Source organism: Tauraco erythrolophus, chromosome 4, assembly GCF_009769465.1.
Source record: "Tauraco erythrolophus isolate bTauEry1 chromosome 4, bTauEry1.pri, whole genome shotgun sequence".
In the NCBI taxonomy this organism is placed as follows: Eukaryota; Metazoa; Chordata; class Aves; order Musophagiformes; family Musophagidae; genus Tauraco; species Tauraco erythrolophus.
In genome coordinates, this window is record NC_141468.1 from 73,382,917 (window position 1) to 73,399,040 (window position 16,124).

Sequence of the window (16,124 nt, forward strand, 5' to 3'; positions counted from 1 at the left end):
TGCTGCCAACCAAACATAGAGGAAAGATGTAACCAAAATATCCAATGGTTACTTCAGTTCTCAGAGACAGTTCAGCAGATGAATTGTTGTTAAAGGGCAGTTGGCCTCCTAGACACAAGAGCATTCTGTAGTAAGCCTAATTACTCGTTTTAATTATGCATTTTAATTAGCAAGGGACTAACACAGAGCTTTTCTCCCACTTTCTCAATAAACCCACTTTGTAATATTACAGAACAAACTTGCAACTGAAAACTCCAACTGTCTAGGGTTGAGAAAAACAACCCAAAGTTCAAAGAGTTTTCTTCCTTATTAGATCACATTCAGTGAGCAGGTTACATCTACCTCTGATTATTTGGGGAGCTTTCTACTTTTTTTATTTGTTTGTGGATGACATCAAGAAAACACCCTGCCCTGCTGCTTCTCTTAATAGTGTTTCCTCCGCCAATACATTGTCTTGCCAGTCGCTCCCTATAAACGATGTCTTCGTTCTTCCTCTTCTAACAGTGTTTCTCCTCAGAGCTGTTTTTCTGTCCCTGCACTATCTGTCTTCCCTGCCCCAATCCCTAGGAACATTGCTGTAGGAAATCCACTTTCTTGCACTCATTCAGGCTGAGTTAAAGGGGTAAATGGAAGCAGAGGCTATTGCGTTCTGGAATGAATTCATAGAGGTATCAGGTATATGGTGATGGATGGATGGAGATAGCAAATGCCACAAAATCTTCAGGAAAATAACCAGATGCCAAAATGCAAACCCCCATGAACATGTCACTTCTGTACTCTTTTCTACTTTGACTGAGACTGTACCTGCTGAGTAGGGATTTGCAGAATCTGCAGCATGCCTTCGTAAATTGAGGCTGTCAGCAGAACTTGGTGAAGCCAAATAGGCCTCCAGGCTGCTCTGTTTGAGAGAAGCCAATCCTAATTTATTTATAGTTTGAGCCAAACATGAGCTTGAAAAGAAAAGGTTCAGATAAGGATACGGTTAGAATAGAGATGAGATAAGTTTAAGGTGGGATTGTGATTAGGAATAAAGGGGAAAATAAAGTAGTGCCAGTATTTTCTGAAATGTTCTCTCAGGTTTCAGAGCAAACGGCATCTTATAAAATTTCCATCATGTAAGCAGTGGAAATTCTCCAGAAGTATCTGTTCTTCACAAGGCTTTGATGAATTGCTGCAAGACTGGAAACCTCTTCTGTTATATTTCTGTTATATTTCTCTGCTGCTTCTGGCTTGGGGTGAACTCTGGAATCAGAAGCATTGCCTGACATTTCCAGGTGTTTGCATGTCAGATTCAAGGTACAATCTTCTCGTAACTTAAGTCGTTTAAAAGGCTCAAGGCATTTTGTCTGGCTTTGCTTAGCTGAAGGCAATACTAATTTTGTTTTCATTTATTGGTAGGAAGATACATTTATTTTTTTTTTTATTTAGGCATTGTAACTTCTTTCTGTATTTAAAACACATTATATAAGCTTCTTTTCTTTTTGGTTCTTGTGATGAGAACCATCTCTCTCCATCACCTGTCTCCATCATGAGAAGGTCCACATAGCGCATGTGACTGCATATGGACTAACTGCTGCACCTGTCTGTAGTAAACTTTCTAATTTTGTCCTTTATGATTTCTGTTTTCCCACCCTTCCTCTCACCCAACAACTTACTGGTGCATGCTATCCGTATGACGGTGTAATTACATAGTTTAGCTACATTTGAATATAGGTGATATTGCCCTTCAGTAACGGTTGGAATCTGCAGTTTAATGAAAAATCTCATCTCTGAAAGTGAACGGTCTGTGCTACGTGTATCTGGATACAAAAAGTACCTTCTGATGTCAACATTTCATGTTTTGTGTTGATTCTGGAAGTGCTTTCAGTGCAAATAAGGCTTGCTTTATATTTTACCTGATGAAATATCAGCCCAATTGAGATAATTGTACCTGAAAAAAATTAAAGTTATAACTGAGAATCAAAGTTCTTTTCCAGAAACAGAGCCGTAAAGTGAATGCTCTTAATCAAATGTGATGGGAAAACGAAAAGGCAGAGGAAGGGCTGAGCTTCTCAAATAACTTCTTTACATTTCAGTTGCCATCACTGACCTAGTCTGTTTGTGCTGGCTGAGAAACTAAGGTCAAGTGAACAACTCCAGAATAGATGATGCTGTATGTTACTCTGGGCAGGAGTTACAACATTATCCAATGACCAGTATTAAAACAGAGTTAGTGTGACTTTATGTGTTTTCCTGCTAAGCAATCAAAACGTAACAAATGAATGAAGCTCAGCAGTAATCCAGGTGCTGTAAGCGTGTATCCTCAAACCAGTTTTGCAAATTGGGACAGAGAGCTATAATTGACCGTGCTGAAGTGGCCTTTATTTTCCACAGTTCATGATCAAAGTAGTTACGTTACACTGAATAACTCTTCTAATTCACGACACCTGAATAAACGGCAGGAAAACCAGCCTGGAATGCACATTCCACTATCTGCAGCCGTCCTGCACCGCAGCCTGAATAAGGTTCTTCCCCTTGTCTCTACGCTGAAGTGAACTCTAATGATTAAAAAATGTTTCTGGACTGAAAGGTGCATCACACTGATAACAGACTTGTTTGGAGAGTTGAGCTGAGCCTCAGCATGGCCTTAGAATAGTTGTAACTTTGCCTGGGTTTAGAGTCTGTTTCCATATCTGTTTTTCACTTAAAATATTCCCTGGCTGTTCCTAGGCACATTAAGCTGAAAGTTATCAGACTCCATACAAAAGAAGAAAAAGAGTAGTAGAAAAAGAACTGGCCAACACAAGCATTTAACAAACAGTATGGTATATAAAAATAAAAGAAAAAAAATCCCTGTAGATAGTTTCCAGAGTTGCTTTGGATTTAATGATCTCTTTTCTCCTCTGGTTCAATTATTTTCAACTGAAAATGTTTGGCTGCTTTGGCTTAGGCTACTGCCTTTCTGCTGTTTAAAAAAAAAAAAAGACAGTCTTAAGTGCAGCCAAGTGTTTTAAGCTAAAAGAGTGGCTTTTCACAGTGCGCTCTGAGCCATGAGCAGAGGACCAAACCTGGGGCTGCAATGCCTCCTTGGCACGCAGCCGTCCCACCAGGCTCTGCAACCACATGGGCATACTCAAACCCTGCAGAGGGGAAGGTCGAGTCAGCCAGCAAAGAGGGGCCTCTTTCCCCCTCATCCACTAGAATAGTTGCTGGAGAATTACTAAACATCGGATCAGGGTGGGGACTGCTTGTTAACATATACGTTCCAGGCCCTCCGCCCACTTCTCTTTTTTCCTGCCCCACCACAGTGATGTGGCAGCCCAGGAGCCCATAAGCCAAACTAGGAAAGGCTCATTGTAATCAAGGATAGGTTTGACTGCTTTTAAAATTGAGCATCCTGCTGAGCAGTCAGTGAACAGAGAGGTAAGGAACACATGCTGTTTTGCAAACGAGTCCAAGGCTTGGGTCCTACTTGAAGACATAGTTATAGATGATGTCAGTATCATTTATGGATCCAAGTATATGTTATTTCAGTAGACACATCATGGTATCCATTATAGTTACAGATGTTACAAGCTTCTATTATTAATTCTTTTATGGGCTCGTAACTTTATAAACCCCTGATCATTTCTGTTCAAATGTCATTTTGTTCTCCCTTACAGTCTTTAGGGGGAAGGTTTTAACAAAACCTTACCTGTTGTTTAGGTTAAAAAATGGGAAAGTACACCATTATCTGTCAATAAAACTCTAATCGTATTCTTTTGAGCAAAACATACACAAAAATCAACCCACCCAACAGGAACACTCCACCTCAGCATGGACCCCATCCTTACTAGGTCTAGAGTTTATGCTTGGTTTTATGGATAAAGCTTTTAAACAATTTAAGTAATTTTTTAAATGTACTGGAAAGCATCTCCTAGGGTGTGTGTGTCACACTGCCCTTTGCTGCACAGTCAAGAGAGCTGGACTGCTTTCATAGGGATGGAGGTGTGGTCACCCACCCACCCATATTCCTACTTAGAGCAAGTGCTCAGGTCCTACTGACTTCATTTGGGAGGTAGAGCTGTGAAAGTAATTAAATCTTCACCTCCATGGGGGTTAGGTGCCACAATACCTGTGAAAATCTGTCCGTTTCTGTCTTCTGTCAGTAGAAAAGGCCACGTGAAAAGATCGTGCAAGTATGTTGTCCACCACAACTCCCCTGGGTTGTTGTTTCACGAGTTCCATGTCTCAAAATATCTAGGAGATTCACTGCAAGCGCTGTTGTGATTCTATGGAGCGTTACTAAAGCATGACCTAAAGCACCTCTGGCCTGTTGTTCTCTCCTATTGTGTTTCTGGCACATAACAGACTGTCATCCTCAAGGCTGAAAGGGTTTAGCCCAGTCTGAGTTTTTGGGCTAAAATATAAGGACTAGCTGAATAAATATATGGGACTAAATACAGGGATAAATGTAACCTGGCCAATAATAGATGTAATTATCCATTCTGGACATCAGTGCTAGGAAACTATGAAAATCAGCTAAAATCTCCAAAAGTATTTAGGATCGTAGTCAGCCACACTGCCACAACCCCCGATCAGGAGCATCGCTCTGCTTACTATACAGAGCAGGGAGTTTAACTGCTCTCTGTCACCTAGAGCTGCTGTGCTCCTTATGGATTTATTCAGGCAATAAAGATAACACATCCGCATATCTCAGACTATGGATTTGCACCTTTTCATGCTGCCTTTTTTTCCGATAAAGCCAGGTTTCATGTATTTATGTACCTCAGTTTAATACTAGTGACTATTAAATCTGAACAGTAACTTACTCCTTTTTCAAAATTTGCTCCCAATGAGATTGGTGTTGATTTTACCAGTTGGAACAGGCCAATATCAGGTGCTTTTGAATTATAGTCGGGTGATTTTCTTCACTGTATTTCACAAATAACTTTTCTCTCTAAAAATGAGGCCTATTCAACTGTGCATCAGGATCCAAGAGTCAGCTTCATGGTTTTGGACTCTTAAACTTGATAACACATCAGAGGAAGTTCTGTAGCCCTGATTTCTGCTGAAGGAGGGGAATTAGAAGGAAATTACTGCCTTGGTTTGTTTCCATCTATGATGACTTCGAGCTTATCTATTTGAGACTGTCTAAACAATGCATGAACCATTTCTTATGGATTATCCTAAAAAACCCTCAAAACTCTGAAGTTTATATACGTAGTCTCACATCATTTAGAGCTAGGGGATAACTTCAAGCTTTTGTCTTAACCAGTACACAAAGGAGATAAACTCTAAACCTTAAATTATGATTATTTTCTGATTATAAAATCCCCATATATATATATTACTTGTACAGGCTGGCAGACAAAGATTTCTCTATCAAATATGTGCCATTTACGAACAGAATGCTGGCTCCATTCTACTCACTGGCCACAGGAGCTCAGTTGGGGCTCCGAGTGTCAAGCTGAGAGCTTTCCTTTCACTACAATAAAGGTCCCGTAGGCTAAACTACTGGTGCACTGTCAGTGACACTTCTGAAATCCCTTTGATGGGCTTACACAAATGCAAAGATTTGTACTTAGCAGCGCTATTGATGGTATACAAGAAGTTCTTGAATCTGCTCGACCTGTCTTGTCTTCTGTGTGTTTGCATGTGTGAGTGTATATATATGGATATGTGCATGAATACACATAGATATATTAAGTATAAGGATTTATGTAGCATAGACACCTGAGTTTCACACATATTTGTGCATGTATTTAATATTAAACTGAGACTTGAAATAGAAAGAGGAAGAAAAAGCTACTGAAAGGTTGTTTTAAAAACCCTGTTCCTGTGGCTGTGGTATCTCACCCAATCAGAAGCACTAATTTTATCAAAGAGAAATCAGAGAAATTATAAAAATTAAAAATTATGCTAGTTCTTAAACACAGTCCCTGTTTGTTTAGATTTATTTACTTCACTTTGAAATAATACATTGTAGTCTTTCTGCTTTTTGAAGACTTTATCTCTAAATTATGGCATCCAAGTAGGTGGCCTAGCCAATACTTCCTTTAACCCAGTCAGATACACTGGGAAGAGGCGGCAGATTGTGTTTTCAGGAGACTTGAGAAACTTGCTGGCAAGCTTTCCTAGGGTTATCATCACATGTCAAAGATGATGTCTGTATAGAACATAGACCTCCTAACAATGCTGCTTCCTTGGAAGAAAAATTTTGGTTTATTTCACTCATTTACAATGAATGAAGAAGTCCATGGGGAAGGAGTCAGTCCTTAAATAAAATACTTGTTCTTATAATTACCGTATTCCTGCTTCCTCTCTATGCCTCCACAACTCACTGTAATAAGACAGTGTGGTAATTAATTGCCATCCAAGTGGCACAATTAATGTTCTGCAAATACAGTATCCTCTGGGTGAAGTGATATTGTTAAGTTATAATACACCCAGTTCTGTGTTTGAATGCCGATATAGACAGCCACATGCACACACACGTGTGTGCCGAGAGGTTGTGTTGTGTTAATTTCACTTTTTTTTTAGGTGTGATACTTCAATTTTTCTGTCCTTCCTAGAGAATTCAAAGTACTTTTGCAAGGACCTAATTTCTGTGCAATAGAGCTCATGGAAAAAAACACTAATAAATGCAAAATAAGGAATGCGGTCATGGTTCTAAAAACATTTCACATTTTTCAAACTGATGCCAGTTGTATGCATCAACAGTAATCCTGTCTAATCCCCTCCACACTTATTGTCTTTGTACACCTGCTTTCATTGTCTCACTTACCAATTTTTTACATTAGAACCACAATATGCAGTGTAAAGCAATAGGACAAAATACACTTGCACACACAGTGTGTTATGCTACAGTTTTGCATTGTAGACATAAGACATATTTGTACATTTTGATGCTTAGAGTCAATATCTTCCATTAAGATATTCTTCTACTTTTTATTTTTTCCCCAACTGATGTATGTCTGTGTTTGTATCTTTTGGCAGATTAACTGAAGCACATCGAACAGCTGTAAAAGTCATCAGGAGAATGCAGTATTTTGTGGCCAGAAGAAAATTTCAGGTAAGCAGCAACATTAACCATAAGTACAGTTTGTAGGCTTTAGTATATTACATTGAAAGTGCTCTGAGAGTGAACTTGCCTTTGTGTATACAGTTGTAGTAAGTCAAAAGTACTGTTTAGGCTCTCGGCCTCATACTAACCCTATGTGGATTTTTTCAAAGCGTCAGCAAAGCTATTAACTATCCATGGGTATAGTACAGTATGGAAACCTTCTGAGTTTGTGGAATCAGCATAGTTATTTTTCACTTCCCTTTTTTGCTGGAGCTTTTTTTGTTTGTTTGGTTTTTTTTCCTTTACAATGCTGACCAATATATAAGCTACTTACTCATCTACTAGAAGAAGTGAAGAAAAGACTGTTGGATTGTCTGCTAAAATAACGATTGCTCTCTATACTGATCATCTAATGTCTGGTTAAAGAACGTTCAATTAATTGTGTGCTAAGCATGGCTTACAGATCAGTAAACCTTACTGATGAGCACTAAGCTGTGTAAAGTTAAGTTGCTTTCGTATTTGTGGCCCACATTTCCAAATTGTTTCCCAGAACTGGACATCGCAGAGAGGCCTTATATTACGAAATTGTGGCGCATCTGCCCTGTGGAAGTTTGCTGTCTTTATGAAGTCTTGAGTTAAATTTCTCAATCAGATTACAGAGTGCTCAAAGTAAACGTGCTGCTTTGGAAAAACTGTCTTATTTTGTCTGTTTACTAAGCCCCATTATGATAAAACTTGTTTGAAATGTGATTCTGATATCATCATTCTCATCACCCATGTGCTGGTGATGCCATGGAAATGAATAATTAACTTCTGGCCTGATTTTGAAAGTCCCTGTTATTTTCATCTGAAGGTTCATGCTTTTCTATCCAAGAGGGTCCACTGCAAGTTAATCAACTTTCATAATCCTTTTGAAGAGGTTGTAAAAAAATAAAGCAAGAAACTAAATCTCAAGCAAGTTTGATTAGAGCTGAGCACTTAATTGCAAGGGATAAAAGTCTGAGATAAGCTCACAGCACACAGAAGACTCTGAATTAGAGTCGACAGATGAGCACATGCGCTTCCCAAGCTCATGCAGAAATGTATCTTCAGATGACCTTATCTCATGAAAGACGACTAGGAGAAGTCAGTTTGTTTAACTCAGCAAACAACAGGAAAGCAGGATTATATTGTAAATACACCAGAGAGGTAAACACTGTGGGAAATTTAAAAGAAAAAAGAAAGAGAAAGAAAGAGAAAGAAAGAAAGAAAATCAAAGAGACCATTCCCAGAAAATAAAATCAGTAGATAAATGAGTTTTAGGATAAAAATTAGGATATTTCTAACCACCAGAGGCCTAATGTTCTGGAGCTGTCAGCTAATAGCAGTCATGCCAAACTTTAAAAACTGAGCTTGCTCAGTCTATGGAGAGGATTCTGTGAGTTGGTTTTCATGATAGGGAAGAAGAATAAGAAATTATCTTATGTTTTTTTCTTTCTTAGGACAGTGAAACATAGCTTATAGGACTCCCCATGCTAATTAGATTTTGGGAGTTCAAAGCCAAATTTTGAGTTTTGCATTAGGAGCTCTAAGCATGCTGAAAGTCGAACGCTGAGCCCAAACGGCCAGGGTTTGGGATTATGGACAGAATGAAAGTTAAAGCAATTCATCAAGTTCTGCACTTACCAAACCTCCCTGGAAGCCCATTACCTCCCTCCTTAAGTTGTATTGTATTAGCATTTCCTAATAAAAACATGACAAGAGATTGTGCCAAAGTTTGGCAGGACATAAGATGCGCAGATCTAAAGCTTTATGGGAAAAGAGGAGAGAAGAATGGTGGAAGTTGGAAGGATATTTTTACTATGCTTTAGAGAGCACTCAGGCAGACTACAGGGTACAGTACTTTGCAACTGCAGGATTCAGAGCTGATGATTTGGTTAAAAGAATAACAGATAGAGGTCTTCTTTTGAGGGAGAAAAGAAATTTCATTGGGAATGAGTAGAATTCATTATGTGCATCAGAGCCCATGGGGGAGAGGGGAGGGAGGTGGGGAAAAATCCCCAGCACATCTAGGCTGTGCGCCATGTATCGTGTTTAAATAGAGAGTGTCCAAAGGAAAGGATAGAGGATTTAGCCAAAATGCTCTCAAAGCACCCCCGCTAGTCAATCTAAAGAGTGATACTGGCACTGTTTCTCTGGGTGAAGACAATAGGCTGCTTTTCTGGCCAGAAATAGTGATGTGTCAGCGTCTGCAAAAAGTGAAGCTGGGGAAGACAAACAAAAAAAAAGGCGATAAACTGAAAGCTGAAACCGCCCTCCCCCGTAAAATATCGCTTCTCACGAACGCACACAAATGTACACACACGCTACCAAAGCCATGAGCTCTTCTGAAAGTAATAATGCAGGTAAGTGCTGACGGCTGAGCACAAGGAAGGCATTTTATCACGAAGAGCTTTTGCTGCTTCATTCTTTTCACAGGATTTGTTTCCATTCCAGTTCCATGCTTTCATTTGAAATTTCTAGGATCCTGTGGCTGCCTTCCAAGCATGACTCCAGCACATACTGTAGGTGTTCAATGCATGTGTGCAGTGGTGCATGCTAATGGCTCTGGCTGAAGCTGTGACAGAGTGGAAACAGACAACAAGATGACTAATGAGCTGTTTTCAGTAATTTCCAATTACTAGATTTGCAGTTTACCTTTCTTTTTTTTCTTCTTTTCTTGAGCCAGAGCCAAAAATGAGACATCTTGCCCCACATTTCCCATAGGGGTTGGTATGGCTCTAAAAACGCTGGAGTTTTCGAAAGGAGATAATTTACATTTATTCTGACACACGCACATTAGTTTTACTTGGTAAAATTTTACCATGCTGTACTTTTTATAATCACATCACTTTATGCAAATTCTCTAGACTTGTTTCAGAATTCTACCTTAGGATTTACAGTAAGAAACCAGAGCTTGACAGAAGCATCTGGATTCTCATTAGAATGGCAGTGAAGCTGGGCAGATGGCAGGTTTTTAGCTCTCTTTCGTTTTTTATTTATTTGAATTGCACCTTTTTTCTGACCTAAAGTATCACTGAAGACAAAGAAGTGCAAACAAAATCTACGTGCAGCCGTCTTCAGACTTACACAAAGCATCTGTCCTCCCAGTTACTTAAGGAACAATATTTCTGTCACTAGACATCTTTAGTCTTTGGAGGCATTTAATTCTGGATTCAATGGATTTAAGTGTTACGAATTGGGCCTATCTTTGTGGTTCAGTCCTCTGACATTATGATTAACATAGGGTTTTGGAATGAGCCGAAAGATGTCTCACATGATAGTCTTAGATAAATTATATATCTTGGTTTTGTGTTTTTTAAATACACTGTGAGGGTCTAATATTTTGCTCAGTATGAAGTAACATGAAGACATGATGTTAACTGACATTAATGGGAATAATTTGGCTCCATCTCCACAATAAATATGCACTCCTACAATGCCTACATATATTTTATTCATTGCAACAACTGTTGCAAAATGACAAGCAAATAACCTTTGGAAGATAAAAAGTAGAATGAAAGCCTGTCTGAAATAAAAATCAAGTTCAAACTATGCTTACCTTTCAATCTCATGTATGACTCCTTTCACAGCAAGCTCGCAAACCGTATGACGTACGTGATGTAATTGAACAGTACTCACAAGGACACCTCAATATGATGGTTCGGATAAAAGAACTTCAAAGAAGGTAGGCCCTGTCTACCTCATGAAATATTTGATTTCTCTGGTGCCAGCTGGCTTTAGGAGAGATGTGTACTTAATGAACAGTAATTATCCAAAATTGCAAGCACAACAGGGAGCACAATATCTAGAGGATTTAACTTGGAGTCATTTTTAACCCTTTTTATGACTGAGTTTGCAATTATACTTTAACCTCCTCCGCTCCTCCTGCAAAGGAAGTTAAAAGGAATTAAGGTGCATGCTGTGAAGTTTATAGTACGAAGTGAGTTTTTCTGCCTTCTTTTTTCAAAATGAAAGTTTTTCAAATAATGATTTACCTTCTCTATGGTTCTCCACATTTGAGAGAAATCTGCTTAGCTTGTTCTCCCCTCTCTATCTGGAACTTTTCCCTTCCCACATTCCTCATTTCACATGCTTTCTCTGAGTTTTGGGATCCCAGATGAAATATTTTGCCACAAAACTATTCTCTTCTGTTTCAGCACAAAGTGCTTTTCTCTTTACAAATTAACACTGTGGACTGGGACACCAGACTGAACTCCTCTGGCTCTTAAATGAAAAGAAAAAAAAAAATTCGTACTGAATGGAATCTACTGTGTCAACATATATAGATATTAAATCCGCCTGCGTGAGATTCAAGGAATAGTTGCAAATGTTATTAAGAAGCCATTCTGTTTGTATAGTCTTCATTATTAGATTACATATGACACAGGAGAACTATGTTTTAGTTACAACATGAAAGACTAAGAAATAAAATATTAGTACTCACGAAAATAGCAATAATAATATGGTTTGATTTTTGGAAAAAAAAACCTCTCAGCTGCTGATGGTATGTGCAGAAAATCATGCTAGTCTCATGTTTTTACTTGCTTTGTTTCAGGTTTAAAGCTACTGTAAATTCTAATGTAAATTATGGTCCTGTGCTTTTCCTAGCAACAAAGTTTAGGTTGCTTGGTAATTGCACTGCTGGTAATTCTCTGTTTGCTTTTCAGGTTGGACCATTCTCTGGGAAAGCCAGGCCTTTTCCTCCCAGGTATAGTGACTGCATTTTATGTAAAATTATTAGCTTCATAACTTTATGAAAATAGCCATGGCTACAGTAATATGGATATAATCCAACCAATTATGGATGAATATATAATTCTGTTAATAAGCCCTGGAATGACTAGGGAAAGATAAATACCTGGTGGTAGTGGAGTAAATGTTGAAAACATGTATCAGTTCATGATAAGTTGAAAACTGGGGTTAGAATATATGTTGGTTCCACTTAAAAAGATTTCTTCTTTCCTGAACAACCTATGGGTTTTAGTTTTGGAAAGCTCGAAGATCAAGGGTACCATTCAGGAAGAATTGAGGTAGCCTTGAAAGCTAGAGTGATAGCAGTGGTATGAAATTCAGTCATAAAAAATGCAAGATCAGGCACAGGGAAACCAACTGAAAAAAATCTCCTACATGCTACAAGTGATGAACAGTCTGGCATTTTTTATGAAAGAGAAAGGCTTGCTATGCTAATTAATTGTAAGCAATCTCCTAGGATCAGAAGAGAGATTTTCAAGATGTAGGAGGAAGTATACATGTCTCTGCACTTCACTCGGGTAAGGCCTTATGTGGCATATTGTGCAAAATTCGGATTCCACATCTTTAGGAAAGACTAACTGCAACAAAAATAGGGAAGAAATACTAGAATGACTAGTGAAAGGATAACCTATTCCATTAGTAGGAAACAGAAGTTTGCTTTTTTTAACCTAGCGAAACAAGAGGCTGGAAAGGGTTGTCTGTTAACTCTGCAAGGGGACTAGTTACCTGGGAGGCAAAAGAAACACGTAAGGGAAAGGACAGTGCAAGCAGAAGAACAAATGTTTGTGAACTGGCTGTAAATGTGTTTCAGCTGAAAGTTGGAGAGACGTCCCTGGCCACGCACAGCAGTGAGATTCTGGGAAAACCTTGTGATGGGAATCATGGAGATCAGAAACCTGAACGCTTGTATAGGAAGGACTGAAAGAAGCAAATGTTTTTTTATCGCAAGAGATTTAGTTTGAATTTCCAGAGGCCCTGTCTCATTCTCTGTCCTTACAAGCTCAAAAGTGACTTAGGAAGTGAAGTCCTATATCCTCAAGTGGCTTTGAGTGCTCATGGGCATAAGTGTAACTGAGGGTGTCAAAGTTGTTTCAGAGCCTTTAAAAACACCTTATTATCATTGGTTAAAATGGTTTGTACTGTCAGAATGAGGAGCATCTCTCAAAACACGTTTTTGACATCTGATTGCTCCAGAAGACTCAATAGTACAATTCTCTTTCCCTGTAGCTGAGCTGGTTTTGGACTACAGGAAAATAATCCATCAGCTTGAATACACGTATAAATATTCACAGAATCACACAGAATCACAGAATGTTAGGGATTGGAAGGGACCTCAAAGGATCATCTAGTCCAATCCCCCTGCCAGAGCAGGACCACCTAGATCAGATTGCACAAGAACACGTCCAGGTGGGTTTTGAACATCTCCAGAGAAGGAGACTCCACAACCTCTCTGGGCAGCCTGTTCCAGTGTTCTGTTACCCTTACTGGGAAGAAGTTCTTCCTCATGTTTAAGCGGAATCTCATGTGTTCCAGCTTATATCCATTTCCCCTTGTCCTATCACTGGATGCCAGTGAGAAGAGCCTGGCTCCATCCTCATGGCAGTCACCCTTTACATATTTATAAACATTAATGAGGTCTCCCCTCAGTCTACTCTTCTCCAAGCTAAAGAGACCCAGCTCCTTCAGCCTTTCCTTATAAGGGAGATGCTCCACTCTACATCATCTATTTATGCTTGGGAATTCATTCCACAATATGCAAGCTACTTTATGGAAGGACTTTGCTTACCTTCAAGAATTTTATTTCAAATGTAACATTACTAAATTAGAACTGTAATTTGTGCTCAAAAACACTAGTGTTAGAGGCACTTTTTATGAAACAGCTTCTTGTTTCAGAGGTGGGCAATAATTGGAAGTATTGACTGCAGAGAAATTAATTGTGAAATAATGTTCTGAGCAGCTTGGGAAGCTGAGTATGTTCAGGAGGTTTAGTCTCACTAAATCTTTGGTTAAAAGGCTGTTAGCAACCATTGGGAGGATCGTAAGTGGGTCTGTGGATTTGAACAAGTGTTAAAAGTGTTCAATTGTTGAAAAGAGTCTAAAGTACTGAGGAAGAGCTATGGGGTTGTGTCCATGATTGATTCAGTCCTGGGCAACTCATGTGCAAAGCCTACACTAGAATATTGGACAACACAAGCAATGTGAATGATCTGCTTGTAGGCCTGAGGTTACACAGCAACTTGCTGTAGTAGCCACATCCTGAAGTGACTGCAAATACAGCCCCAGATGATTAAGGGAAAAGAAAAAATAAAGAAAAATTTCAAGTTCAAGTCAAAATCTGTCACATGCTTTATCAGAAATTCTTTCTTTGACTTAATATGTGGGGAAAAGCCACTGACTTCCAGAGGTAGGATGGATAGACTCATCTTCAGAATTTGTTTTGGATAGTCTTGTTGAGGAGAGAATCATAAGAGTTCAGAGATATTTGGGAAAGCCATAATCTGTGCTCTGGAGAAAACTTAGCATCCGTATCCATGCAACTAGCTTCCCTTATTAGTTGTTTTTTTTTTTTTTCAACATTACTGCTAAATAGCTGCTTTGAGACAGCTTAGATGCAAAAGCATGGTGGCCCTGCTAAGAATGATGTCTGCCTCCACAGCATGCCAACTCTACAAAGTCGTACCAGTTGCAAAGACGTATGGCTCTGCCCTCAAATGGACTGAATAAATACAGACTGGGAAAGGTAAAACAGTTGTTAGGGTTGCAGAACCTGGGAAGCTTAGTTATGAGTTTGCAAGACCAAAACCAGAAGTTATTTGATCTAGTGGTTATTTTATCTAAACCCTCCACAAATCCAAAAATAAGATAAGTAGTTCCAGATAAATGGTCTGCAGAACTAAAACTAGGGTTAGTTTATGATTAGTCCCAGTATTATGCAACCCACCAATAATCAAGTGATGAACAGTGATCAATGGTTATAGTATTGGTCTGTTTTGGGTGGAAACAGACTCTTGCACTGTTCTCCTCGTCTGCAAAACAGACTTTTTCCTGAGTTTTCCTGAGAATGGATGGCTTATTCTGCATAGAAAATTTATTTTCAGTATGATATATTTTTCCAGTTCAAAGGCATTGCTACAAACCTCATTTGTAAACAATATGGGTGTTTCCTCCAGACTGTGTTATTTTGGCATTGATGGCAAGCAAAAGAGAAATGACAATGCAAAGACAATTAAACCGCCAAGAAGAAAAACATGAGAGGAATTTTCCTTTCCAGCTCCCTTCTTTTCCTGTTTTATTATACTCCCATTCAACAAATCTTAAGGTCTGATTCCAAGCCCGTGGAAAATGAATGGGAGTCTTTCCAGTGACCTCAGTGGGTTTTGGATCAGGCTGTTACTGAAACCCTGTTGTCAGATTTGATAATATTATATGAAATAATTGCAGCGTGTCTATAGTATTATTACCTTTCAAAAGTAAATAACGTCGTAAAAGATCCAGAATCTGAACTCACTGGAAGCAATTATTGTAATTTTTCAAGTTAGTTTCTCAAAGATAAAAAGCACTAAAAGCTGTGTTAAAACAAGATACGGATACAAGAACAGAATAAAAGCTGTGCTGGATCAGACCAGTCCTCACTCCAACGGAGCCAAAAGCAAGGTGCTTTGGGAAACATATAAAAAAAAGGGCATGCATAAGCCTCTAGCCTTCCTGTAAGCTTTCAGCCCTTTGCAAATCAGAGACTTCCTCACATGGTTTCTGTGCATTTAGTACTCCTAACTAACTTGTCCTTAACAAGCTTGCCTAGTTTCCCCTGTAAACTTTTAACATTGGCAATACTTTGTGACAAGAATTTTCACTATTTAAATTTCACGTACTCATTTTGTGGGGAATCCTGCCTTTTTGCTTGTTTTGATCTAGGCATCTACTAGCTTTCTTTGAAACTCCTAGTATCAGAAGTGGATTTAAAAACATGAAGATAATGTATAAATTTTCCAAATACTTAAATCCCATTTTTATGAGTGTACTCAGAAGACTGTGTCTTAGTTTCATGGAAGGCCTGTCTCGGTCTTTCAGGTAACACAATTTTGCAAGATGAAACAAAGACTCCTGTAATAGTAAACAAACCCCTTAATAATTGAAAGTGTTGATATAAAGGCAAAGCACACGTTATAAAATGTATTGAATTAACAAAGCAGACACTTATGTAATGATACAAATAAGAAGAGTGTAGTACTTGACCTTCACTACACACTATGGAGTTAATTGATTTTGAATGCGATTTTTGAGACTTGAGGCAAAGGTGAAGAATAATGCCAAGGTAAAACAAAAG

At 38.7% G+C, this 16,124-nt stretch overlaps 1 protein-coding gene across 1 annotated transcript in view; it reads left to right on the forward strand.

The window, feature by feature from the left end:
- The window catches only part of LOC104384326 (potassium voltage-gated channel subfamily KQT member 1), a 517,279-nt gene that overhangs the window by 288,540 nt on the left and 212,615 nt on the right, over positions 1–16,124 (forward strand). The window contains exons 12-14 of the mRNA XM_086610471.1: positions 6,958–7,033; positions 10,636–10,730; positions 11,713–11,753. Of these exons, the coding sequence (XP_086466597.1) occupies positions 6,958–7,033; positions 10,636–10,730; positions 11,713–11,753 (212 nt within the window). The remainder of the gene's footprint in view (positions 1–6,957; positions 7,034–10,635; positions 10,731–11,712; positions 11,754–16,124) is intronic.